Source organism: Carcharhinus amblyrhynchos, chromosome 7 (assembly GCF_965287045.1).
Source record: "Carcharhinus amblyrhynchos chromosome 7, sCarAmb.v2.hapA, whole genome shotgun sequence".
In the NCBI taxonomy this organism is placed as follows: domain Eukaryota; kingdom Metazoa; phylum Chordata; class Chondrichthyes; order Carcharhiniformes; family Carcharhinidae; genus Carcharhinus; species Carcharhinus amblyrhynchos.
The window spans coordinates 66232609-66245714 of record NC_137330.1 but is presented as its reverse complement, the minus strand read 5'-3'; the positions used below and the strand labels follow the sequence as shown (position 1 = coordinate 66245714).

The 13106-nt window shown below is 43.2% G+C and overlaps 1 protein-coding gene across 1 annotated transcript in view; it reads right to left on the bottom strand.

Moving 5' to 3' along the window:
• The window catches only part of trdn (triadin), a 209007-nt gene that overhangs the window by 140476 nt on the left and 55425 nt on the right, over nucleotides 1-13106 (bottom strand). The window contains exons 5-6 of the mRNA XM_080193433.1: nucleotides 12817-12960; nucleotides 3930-3959 (exon numbers count right to left, since the gene is read on the bottom strand). Of these exons, the coding sequence (XP_080049559.1) occupies nucleotides 3930-3959; nucleotides 12817-12960 (174 nt within the window). The remainder of the gene's footprint in view (nucleotides 1-3929; nucleotides 3960-12816; nucleotides 12961-13106) is intronic.

Here is a 13106-nt window from a genome sequence, read left to right as displayed (position 1 = left end):
ACACACTGAATGCCAGTTGTTAATATATATCCATGCAGCTTTTGTGTTGATTTTATTTTGTTTATTCAGATTATATTAAAAATGAGGATTAATTTATCTATCTCATCCAAGCAGTACAACTTTGAAAATTACTCTATTTATAAACACTATTACTAGATTTAAGCTGGAATGGACACCATTATGATTCTACAGCTAACTTTATGGATTAGTAAATATTGCACAAAGGAAATCGGTGCTCTGCTGTGATAAAACACATCCATCATAGGTCAAAGACAGGATCAAGAACTGAAAATTCTCCTAATGGCCTCAATTGATTTAACTGTGTGTAAGGAAAATACATGTCAATTGTCTTTTAATACTGATGCACACTATGGATTATACCTGTTTAATTGTCTTGTTTCTAATCTGTTTTATTGCAGGAGACAGAGGGTGATGACAGAAGGCTGCTTCAGTGACTGGAAGCCAGTTTCCAATCGCATACCACAGGGATCGGTTTTGGGCCCCCTATTATCCGTTATTTATATAAATGAAATTGATGACTCTGTGGGGGGTAGGATTAGTAAATTTGTGGATGACACAAAGATTGGACAGGTGGTTAGCAGTGAGGCAGAATGTCTTGGGCTACAGGAAGATATAGATGGAATGGTCAAGTGGGCAGATAAATGGCAGGTGGAATCTAAGCCAAAAAGTGTGAGTTCATACACTTTTGAAGGAGTAATTTGGCAAGAAAGCATTCAATGAATTGTAGGACACCAGGAAGTTCTGTGTTTGTCCGTAGATCACTGAAAGCAGAAGGGCATGTTAGTAGGGTGGTGAAAGAAGCATCTGGAACACTTGTCTTTATCAATTGAGGCATAGATTACAAAAGCAGGGAAGTCATGTTGGAGTTGTACAGAACTTAGATGAGGTCACAGCCAGCGTATTGTGTGCAGCTCAGATCACAACATTATCGGAAGGATGTGATTGCACTGGAGGGGGCGCAAAGGAGGTTTACCAGGATGCTGCCTAGGATGGAACATTTAGGTTTTGAAGAGAGGTTGGATAGGTTGGGTTGTCTTCATTGGAGCAGAGAAGACTGAGGAAGCGACCTGATTGAGGTATACAAGATTATGAGAGACATGGACAGAGTGGATAAGGAGCAGCTATTTCCCTTAGCTGAAGAGTCAGTCATGAGGAGGCATAGGTTCAAGGTGAGAGGTAGGAGGTTTGGGGGGTTGTGAGGTAAACCTTTTTTACCCAGAGGGTGGTGACAGTCTGGAATGCGCTGCCTGGGAGGGTGGTGGAAACGGGTTGCCCCACATCCTTTGAAAAGTATCTGGATGAGCACTTGACACATCGTAATATTCAGGGCCAAGTGCTGACAGATGGGATTAGGTGGCAGTTCAGGTGGTTTGGTGTGGACTCAATGGGCCGAAGGGCCTCTTCTATGCTGTATGATCCGTTAAAGCATAAAATCACATAGAAGGACAAGGACAGCGGATGAAAGGGGACACTTCCAAGCCATTCTGGAAGTTCCCTTCCAAGCCATTCTGACTTAGGACTATATCACTGTTCCTTCAATATTGCTTGGTCAAAAACCTGGAACTTCCTTCCTAATAGCATTATTGGTATATCTATACTTCATGGATTGCAGCAGTTTAAGGAGGTCATCATCACCTTTTCAAGGGCAATTAGGAATGAGCAATAAATGCCTGCCTAGCCAGTGACATCAACCATACTATGAAAGGATAAAAGAAATGTGGGATTCTCCCAAAAAAATTCTAAGTGTCAAATTCATATAAAACTGGAGCAAATCCTGCTGGCTTTTTCAGTGGGATTTTCAAAATGAATTTTCTGCACTTTATGCGCTGCAGAGTGCACTGGTGTGAATATCATCCAGCGGTCGGAGATTCGTGGAGGCCATGGCACCCAGTGGGGAGCCCTCTACATGGCCTTTGCTTGAGTCTCTCGGCTGCGACAATCACCTGTGGACTTATGGCAGCGACTGAAAGGTTTTCACATATTGAAGCTTATGGATGCTGAGGCACCAAAATTATGCATTAGGCTGTTAAAGTAATTATTATTTATAATACGCATTTAAATCTGAAGTAACCATAATCATAATCATAAAGACCATGGGCAGAATTTCTCCCAAAAAAGTGCCAAGTGTCGAATTTGCTGGAGTAATTCATTTCTTTTTCAGTGGGAGTTCACACTAGAGTCTCCCACACTCTGGGCAATGCAAAGGCCATCAGTGTGGATATCATTAGATTTCAGGGCTGGGGCCTATTCCCACCCAGGATGCTGAAATCAGCATCACTCTGCACATGCGTAGTGGCCGCGGACTGACTTCCTCCCATTTGTTGGTCAGCTCAGTCACTGGCCAGCCTGACACCCCTGCAGTGTTGCCCCCCCCATCGAATCCTCCCCATGGCCCAATTACTACCCCCCTACCACACCCCCACCTTGTCCTAGATCACCCCAATCTCCAGCCACCCCTTCCCCACCTCCCCCCACCCCCCAACAGATTGCCCCCAGGCAGTGTCGATCTCCTAGCAGGCAGAACCCCACCCCCTCAGCTTGCCCCAATCTGCAGCCCCCTGCAGTGATGATTATCCCCCACCCCAACAGTGCAAATCCCCAGGGAGGCTGACCCGCACCCCCACACACACCCCCACTGGCTGACCAACCCCTCCCCCCCACTTCACAACCCCCCCCACCCCCCGACAGCTAACTCCCTCCCCCACCCTCCCCAGCCTGCCCTGATCGCTGGCCTCCCTTCTGCCCTGACTGATCCCAATGCAGAGTGGCAGTGGGATCCTCATCCTCACCAATCACCCTTAGGCCCCTCCAAAGCCCCATGCCCAATGGGCAATGTCAAGGTACCCCCTGGGCATGGGTACTTTGCCCCTTGGTCAGTGCCAGGTGCGCAGGCTGGCATCGCCAGGTGGCACCATGCCCCACCCCCTGAGGGGCCCCGGTTGCCCCCCTTCACTCCAGCAGGGTTGTCCCAATAGTTCTCCGAAAGCGAGGACCTACTGTAATCCCCACTAGAGTGAAATACTCTGGTGGAGTAGGAGAGGCCAGCGGGCCTGGAGAATTCAGTCCTGGGCCCACATTAAAAATAGATTTAAAATATATTAAAATTACTTCTCTGGTCTTCTTGCTGGTTTTCCAGTGCAGATCTGACTGCCCCAGTAATCCAGTGCTAGGAGATGCACTCGTGATGGGTACACGTGCGAGTCTTGCGCATGCCTGGCTGCAAGATTCTTCCATCCTGCTGCACTAGAAAATTAGCACTGGTGGGATGGGAGAATTGCCCCCATGGCTGGAATCTTCCAGTCTCATATGCTCCACTACCACTGGAGAATTTGGCGCTCACCCAAATATCCATTCACTACAGCGGGAATGGAGAACCCCAGCTGCAGATGAAGCAGGAGAATTCTGGCCCATCGATCAAATATGGGTGACATGGTGGCACAGTGATTATCATTGCTGCCCCACAGTGCCAGGATCCCAGGTTCAATTCCTAGCTTGGGTCACTGTCTGTGTGGCGTTTGCACATCTCCCTGTGTTTGCATGGGTTTCCTCCTGGTGCTCTGGTTTTCTTCCACAGTCCAAAAGATGTGCGGGTTAGGTGGATTGGCCATGCTAAATTGCCCCTTAGTGTCAGAGGCACTAGCTAGGATAAATGCATGGGGTTATGGGGATAGGGCCTGGGTGGGATTGTGATCAGTGCAGACTCAATGGGCCAGATGGCCTTCTTCTGCATTCAACGATTCTATGATTCAAATGAGCAGCGTTGTGCTAAGCTGCCACAGGAACCAGCTGTGCTGACAACTTTCTTGGTTTTGGCTGGCAGGACTTGACAATATTTTTTAATTCTTCCTTAATTCCTTCTAATTATGTTCAATGTGCACATGGACAGTTTGATTCTGTATATCACTCACCTTTCTTTTTTGAGTGAGGTTCAATTTCATCTATATCACGGGAATAAAAAAACAAAATGAAGCAGTATAATCATCTGGTGCCAACAGGCATCGGCCATATTAAAGTACAAAAACTCCACACAGATCAATTATTATCTGATAAAATAAAACATGAAATGTTAACAATCACTTTAACACACGAAAGTTTAGCATTCCAAACCATAATTGTATTTTTATATATTACAGAATTTCCACAGCAAGAACATGCAACACAAACACAGCTCACCAACTCAGCTCATTCTCCTCAGAAAAGAATAATTGAAAATAATCTATTTCATCATGTCCATTTAAGACTCTTTAAGTTGAGCAAGAAACCAATTGTTCTTTATAGTGTTAAAATTTCAAAGATTTTGAATTAGGAACTTTTTGTTGTGCTCAAAGTATTAGAAGAGATTTATATTGGAAATAGAAAATAAGCTTTTGTTCTAAAATAACCTGTTTGTTAATGTTACACAATTTCAATACATATGTAAACGATTTATCAAAAGCTTCTTTCAAGTTTCTTATTCACATTGAGATGAAGGCAACAGCATAACTCGTGTGTCTGGTCCCGATCACCCCTCAGAGCACTGACGATAGGAAGTTGAATTTTCCCTTGCCAGCCACCACGGGAATTGTAGTGGTGGTGGTGGTGGTGCGGTGGGGGGGTGGAGGTGGGGTGGCGGGGGCACCATGTAATGGTCTGTTGACCTTGGGCCGGATTTTCCAAGTTTGAGGCAAGCAAGCCGGAAAATCCTGCCCTGTGTGACAGCATCTTTAGCAGGTGGTCCCACAACACCAGGCCTTAACACTAGGTGGAGTGTAATTACAGACCAATGGAAAGCAATGTTTAAAAATGCCCAGATGGTTCATAGAACTTCATGAGAACTCCATAAATTTAGTGTGGTATCTTTAATATGTTGTAAGAAAAATAATGTGGGTGAATTTCTACTTTGTTGTTCCAAGGATGTAATGGAAGCTAATGCCTGTATTCCTATCGCATTGAAAGTTAGTGGGTAGGTGCAGCAGCATGTAATGTAACAGGTTAATAATTAGCGATGGGTAAAAGGATGACATGGGTTAACTGATGGAGGGAATTACAGAGAATAACATCAGATCTCCTTGCTCTAACAGCAGTATCTATATTACAACAACAGCTAAAGAGAAATTTACTTCACAGCTTTGTGAAGTCTAACTGAACTGTAATGATCCTAGCCTGAGAATCGGATAGTTCGTAAATGAGAGTGGTGTAATTACATTTCAAGGCATGTACTATTTGTGAAAAATCCCATTACTTTCATTGCTGCTGAGGACACAGGGTAGGAAAGGAGATACCTCATGCTATGATGCTGTAGCAATAAGCTGTTTCAATGACTGCTTCAATCAACCCAAGCCCACTGTTGCGCTTTACTGTCTGTCTCCTTATGCTGTAACTCTTAGTGCTTTATACATCTCATGGTAACACTTATATAAATTCAATGATGTTCTAAGAATTCTGCTCCACTGTAAATTACAATCATTCCCCACTAGTCAGCCAATCAAATTGCCCCATAACAATCACCTGCAATGATCCGTGGCAGTGACAGATAAAGCAAAGGGAAAAATGGGATTTTTTTTCCCAGATGAGATCTTCCAAAACCACAGTGTAATGGAGCTAATTCCCCTCCTGCTTAGAACTGAACGGACTATACAACAGATGTGGTAACACTCATTTTGTGTTACTACCTAAAATAAATTTTTATTGCCATCTTCTAGGTCATTTAAAAAAATTTTCAGCTGTTGTTAATCATTCAGGTGGAGCTCTGTTCCTTACACAGATTTGGAGGTCCGGGGAAGATGGACACAGGCCCTTGAGGCAACCAGAGCATTTTCCTCAACACAATCTATTCAGTGGAACACCTCTGAGCGACTGGCAACTTTTCAAACATGTTTTATTGACCTAACCAACACTCACGGTGGATGAGCAGGTTAGTAGTCACATGGAGGTGAATTTTTGGAATTACCTCACCAGTTGGGAACAGAGGCAGGTGAGCCTGAAAATTCCAACATTGGCTGGCATGTCAATTTCAAGACATCAAGAGCGATTTTACCATTTTTTATCTAAGTACTGGGAGAGTTTCAGGTCTGTCTTTTGAGCGTGTTTTCAGCATCCACCCCCTCACCCCCCGCCCAACCATACACACCCTGGTCTGCAAAATTCTGAGCAAGCCTGTTGCTTGCTGTAGAAGCTGTGGCCAGGGCTTAACACACCCAAAAGCCTGCAGAGGGAGGTAGTGCACTTGTGCAAGACTCTGATGCTGCACCTGCGCATTAGCAGAGAGACAGCTATCTCTATTCCAGTCTGCGCACTCATCTCAGTTCGCAGCTGAGATGCAAGTGACGGTCATTTGTCTTGAAATGCTCCAGGGAGCATCTCCAGAGATTATAGCAGTGACAGACTCTCAGTTGGCACAGCTGCAGAAATGGTCCCTCTAGTATGACAGCCCTAGAAAATTGAGAATGTCCCAATGGGATGATGCTCCCATTTTCCTTGGTGAAATCCTCAGTCCTTGGTTGATATCCCAGGTGCTTGGTGAAAGACACAATCTGGGGCACGGCTGGCTATCCCTTCAGATATTTCAGCAGCATCACTGACTGGTTCAAGCTTCCCATCGCCTCATCCATCCTGTGGACTTTAGTGCACAGCTCCTACATGTACTCTGAGTGCTGCTGCACTTTATTCTTTAAGGAATTAGCTAGTCTCTTAACAGCAGTGCTCATGCATGAGCCATGGTGGCACAAATGAGCTGGGTGAGGTCTTCCTTCCTCTGTTAAAAATCTACATCACCTCAGGGAACTCTGGCATGTGGGAACACAGCTGCTGCTGGTCCAGGTAAGGCGTCTTTTCTGTAGCTGTGTCAGTCTTTGCTCCTCCTAGGGAATTGAGCCATAGCTATTTCTGCCTCTGGCAACTCCTCCTGTCCACTCGCACTGTGATCATCATCCTATGCTACCTTGACTACACATGAGCAAGGAGTCACCAAGGTCATCTATGCTGATGAACAATGTGTTCATAATGTGTTCTCATGCTCCTTCACTTCTGTCTTGCTGCTCTGGACCTGAGAGGGCAGGAGGAGAGACTGCTGTGAGTTGGACATCTGTGTCTTGTGGAGGCACAACAAAAAATTGAGATTTTTTGTTGTGCCATTGCACAGGACATCTAAAACATGGGGCACAGTCTCAGAATAAGAGGCAAATCATTTAGATCTGAGATGAGGAGAAATTCTTTCAATCAAAGGATTGTGGATGTTTGAAATGTTCTAACCCAGAAGGTTATGGGCACTCCATAGGTAAATGTTTAATTTACTAGTGTCACAAGTAGGCTTACATTAACATTGCAATGAAGTTACTGTAAAAATCCCCAAAAATGGGGAAAACGTGCAGACTCCACACAGACAGTGACCCAAGCTGGGAATCGAACCTAGGTTCCTGGTGCTGCGAGGCAGCAATGCTAACCAAGGTGCCACAATGCCGTCCCCTATGCAACCGTGCCACTTAACACACTTAAGCCTGGAATACAGAGGTTTTTGTTTTCATAGTGAAATGAGAGATTTGGGGAGTGGACAAGAAAATGGAGTTGAAGCGAAAAATCAATGATAATCCTATTGAATGGTGGCACAGCAGGCTTAATGGATCTTATTCCTGCTCCTATTTCCTATGTTCTTCTGTAAATGATGAGAATTACCCTATAAAAGTGGAAGCTGCTGCAGTGGTAAGATTAACCAATATTACTTAGTGGCAACTCTTCCACGATCCTGGCTATCTCCGTTGCTGCCTGCTACACTTGAGTGATGCTGAAGAAAGATGGCACCCTTCTTCCCATCTGAACCTTCCCCCAAATATTGGGCAGATGTCTCCACTTTCAAGAGTAAGTGCAGTGGCGAGCAGCTCTGGTGGTGCCTCATGCACCGGCCAGAACAGCAGGATCCCATGCCAGATTCTGCAATTGGAACCTCATTATTTATGCACAAACGAGTTCCTCTTTGATTCACCTGGTGGGCTGGCAATTGTTTCATCTGCCCATTATCAGCTAGGTTTTAAGGTCTTGGCACCATACATAAACACCAGTCCAGCATACTCATATCACTCTCTTCAGCCCACCTGTCTTCATCAGAGTGTGCAGGATGTCAGAAATCCAAACAAAGAAGGATAACTGCCTCAACAGGAAGTCTGTTTCTCAGTTCAATCACCTTTCCCTCGAGCCCATCACCTGCCCATGCCCACTTGGATCTCTACCCACAGCATCTGGAATCTCTGTGCATCCCCTTCCAGTAAATGATGTGATATCTATTTGATCCCTTTGTTTGTTAGCTTTCTATGCAGCCTTGTTGGGATCCAGCTTTTCTCCCCTGGGTCTACCCTCTACCTTCCATCATTTTTCTTCATCCGTCTCCATGTCCCTCTGCCTGCCATCATGAGCCCGTGTGCTTCCCCACCACCATCGCCTTCCCCAACTCTTGCATAGACCTCCTTAAACATCGACCGTCTTGTTTTCATCAGGTTACCCCTAACCCGATCTCACTTCACACTCCATTCCTGGTCTTAGATATAGAAACTAGAAGCAGGAGTAGGCCATTCAGCCCTTCATTTTGATCGCGACTGATCATCAAATTCAATACCCTGATTCCTCCCTTCCTCCATACTTGATCTCTTTAACACCTAGAGCTTTATCTAATTGCTTCTTGAAATCAAACAATGTTTTGGCCTCAGCTACATTCTGTGGTAGTGAATTCCACACATTCACCACCATCTGGGTGAAGAAAATTCTCCTCACCTCAGTTCTAAAAGATTTTCACCTTATCCTCAAAGTATGACCCTTAGCTCTGGCATCCCACCATTGGGTACATTCTTTCTGAACCTACCCTGTTTAACCCCGTTAGAATTTTATAAGTTTCTATGAGATCCCCTCTCACTCTTCTGAACTCCAATGAATATAATCCTACCCAACTTAGTCTCTCCACATATGATAAACCTGCCATCCCAGAAATCAGTCTAGTAAACCTTTGCTGTACTCCTCTATAGCAAGGACATCCTTCCTCAGACAAACACACCAAAACTGCACACAACACTTCAGGTATATCCACACCAATAACCTATACAATTGTAGCAAAACATCCCCATCCCTATACTCAAATCCTCTCGTTATGAAGACCAACATACCATTTGCCTTCTTTACTGCCTGCTCTATCTGTATGCTTACTTTCAGCGACTGATGCATGAGGACACCAAGGCCTCATTAGTTTCCACCTCTCTCAATTTGCATCCATTCAAGTAATAATCTGCCTTCTTATTATTGTTATCAAAGTGGAGAACTTCACATTTATCCACACTATATTGCATCTTCCATGCATATGCCCACACACTCAGCCTGTCCGAATCATGCTGAAGCATCTCTGCATCCTCCTCACAGCTCACCTCCCACTCAACTTTGTATCATCTACAGATTTGGAGATAATACATTCAGTTCCCTCTTCTAAATCATGAATATATAATGTCAACAGTTGGGTTCCTAACACTGATCCCTGCGAAATCCCACTCGTCACTCACTGTCAATCAGAAAAAGACCCACTTATGCCAACACTTTGCTTCTGATCTGCTAACCAGCTTTCTATCCAACTACAAACCTTTGTTGTGGTGACTGCATGGATCCCACAGCACAGTTCTGTACAGATAGATATTGGTGTGTGGCACCACAGTGAAGAAGAACCCTGTAATCCCTGACTCTAGGCTCAGTACTTTTCTGAGACAATGACACAAGAGAGTTTATGGATTCAGCAGCACGATGCTGTTCATGAAGACCAGTGTGGTATGGAAAGAGAGGGCAGGAATCAGCCTGCCCCAGCAGACTGGTGAACAGCATGTCAGAAGCAGTGCAGCAATATGGCTGAAAGGCTTTGTTGCACTCACCTCAAAGTCTCTTGTGAACTGCAGGCCATCTTGTGTACACCATCCTTTATCATTTGGGTCGATGCAGATATAATTTCCTGGTGATACGATGCAAAGAAGGCCTGACAGGATACTGGCAGGATGGCAGTCATCAGGTCCAAATGAATGCAAATGGATTCCTCACCACCAGCCAGTGGGAAGATTAACTTCCGTTGACCCAGCGTTGGGAAAATTGCAATGTGATTTACACTGGCACGTTTCTGACTTTTTCACTATCATTAGATTCTGCCTGGCTGAAAGCAGGAGGTATTGCCATTTCAGCGGATTGTAGGACAAGAGGCGGCACATCTCCAAGAGCTGCTTGACCGATCAGAGTGTTGGCAGCTCAGCAGCCTCAGCCTTGCCAGTAATAGCAGTGTCCATGACTGAAGTTTCAATTCTAGGAAGTGGGCATCAATGATTGGATGCCCTCGAAGAGCACTGACTAAGTTTAAAGTTTATTTATTAGTCTCACAAGTAGGTTAACATTAATATTGCAATGAAGTTACTGTGAAAATCCCCTGTTCAGGGACACTGAGGGAGAATTTAGCATGGCCACTGCAGCTAACCAGCACATCTTTTAGACTGTGAGAGGAAACTGCGGCACCCATGGGAAATCTCACACGGATGTTGGGAAAATGTGCAGACTCAGCACAGACAGTGACCCAAGCCGGGAATCAAACTGGGTCCCTGGGGCTGTGAGGTAGCAGTGCTAACCAGTGTACCACAGTGCCACCAGGTAGGTTGGAGAAAGCCAGAACCAGATAGCCAGACCCTGTCGATCAGGAGTCCTGAAACACCAGTTGCACCATTGCAATGAAGGCAACCATTACTACAAAATGGACTTCCATAGGCCATCAAGTACCCATAAGGAAGTCCACCATCCCCCCCCCACCACTGGAGTCTGCTGGAAGGCCGCTGGGTTACACTGGCTCGTCATCCCAGGTGGTGGTGGACTCTTTTGACATAGAAAAATGCCCATGGATGTAGGAAGTGGCCCTTAATTTGTGAATTAAGTGGCTCTATTGGCTTTCCAGTGTCCAAAGCAGGAAGCATCTTGGCAAAAACCAAACTGGCCCATCCTCCAATTTCATAATTGTAAGTTCAGGCAATTAAAGATTTGATTTTATTTTTAGTGGCATGTGCTTCTCTTTCACAATGTTAACTTTTCTGAGGAGTTTATAGAATCCAAGTTTAAAATGCATTCAATATTCATCATAAAAATGTTAGTGCCACTGGATCGTACAAGGAATCAAAGTGAGACAAAATGCATTTGTTTTTCATTAACGGTCACATGCAATTAAGCTGAGAAAAAAATATTTAGATAAAAGGTAGCATGCAATTTTTAAAATACTAACTATACAAGGTAACTTAAAATAACACAAGGGCACTTCAATCAAAAATCACCCTGAAAAAATCATTCCTTTGACAAGATATCATAAATTTAATTGTTCATTTTCCCAGGTGCAACGATCAATGTGGACAAAGATTGTATTTTTAGCTTTGTGGATGTTTTAAAATATGAATGAGAATGAAAGAAAGTAGTTTGTACCACACAGCTGATATTATAATCTCAAGAATCATTCAAGTATTTAGGAACTGACATTCTTCTTGTGCATTCTTTTATGTCTATTTCAGTAAATATATCTTAAATTCTATGCTTTTGTATTCTTATGAAGTGATTTCTTTGTTCTTCTTGCAGTGGGAGTTTAATTTATTGAAAACATATTTGACATGAGTTCTGTGGCTTATATCAGGTCGTGTTCAAATATGTATTTGTTTCCCCAAATCAAGCTGATAAGAAATATTAACAGTACTATTTCTGGTTTATTGTGTGGTTTTTTCCGACAAGGTTGCCATCATCCTTTATTTCAATAATTCATTCACAGCCCGAATTTGCAAAGCCAGAAATTGATCAGGATATGTGTCATAAAATATATGCTATCAGTTTCGAGCCTGACTCACTGATTATGTTAGTTTGTGCTGGCGGCAATTAATGAATGGAAAACCATTAGAAACAAGAATCCAAATCATTATCAACACTCTCAGTTGAAGATTCTCCAAGCTAGGAACAGTTTACGAACATATCTCTAGATATTTATCTTTATTTTTCCTCCCACTCTGGCTCCATTTATGAATAAAAGTTGATTTAATGAAAAGAGAAATACTTATGCTCAAAAAAGGGACACGTTCATAATTTTTGTACTGAGGTACTTCCCAGCTAAATGTGGTATGAGCTAAATGCTGAAACAATGTGCCTTAACCTGAAACTTAGAAACCCATCTCCCTACTGAATCAGTATGACATTTCCATTTTCTACATCAGCTTTTCTTCTAGCACCTCTGAATTAGATTGCGTAATTTTTACCAAAGCATGGTAACTCGTGATCAGTTTCACACACTTCCCCATGCCCACAGAGAAATGGTTTGAGATTGCACAAACAGATCTCTCATAGGATTCCTTACAGCTGAGAGAAATTTCCATCCTACCATTTCTTTCTGAGGGGTGAAACAGCAAGTCCTAATCCATTATGCCAAACAATTTCCAAAATCAGTCCTAACATGAGCAAAATTAACTTGCAGGGCTTTTTGATCAAATAGCTAATCTTTAATATTGTAAACATTTGAAACTATCAAGAGCTAGGAGATGAATGTCCTCTCTTTAAATAGCAATAAAGTAGAAAAGTACCACAGAATTTTCAGGGCAGAAAGCTTTCCAAGTTCATAAAAATCTCAATCGCTCCCTGTAAATGCTTAGTGAGCAGAAATATTACAGTACTTTAAATTATATGAGGGGAATAAAGTGATTCTGGTTACTTTAAACAGGCTGGACATAATGCTTGATCATCTTGTAATCATGTTACATATAACATATATCTACCATACAAATGTGTTTTTTTGAATACCTTCATCCATATCGTCATCAGGGTATTCTGTTGTTGTTAATATATCACATAGTACAGATATAAAGCCATAGATCCAATTTGAGGTATCTTCCACAGCCTCATCTATGGCTTTCATAGGGTCTGAGCTTAAAGCTTTAAAACCTCCTAAATGCATATAAGGAAAGAGCAGTAAGAAATAAAGAAAATAATTCAGAGATTAAAAGGAGAAAATGGAATACCTGCAAAATGATTTATTGTTTGAATTCTCTTTCAGAGAGACAAGGAAGTTATTTATTGTACATATGTTATTG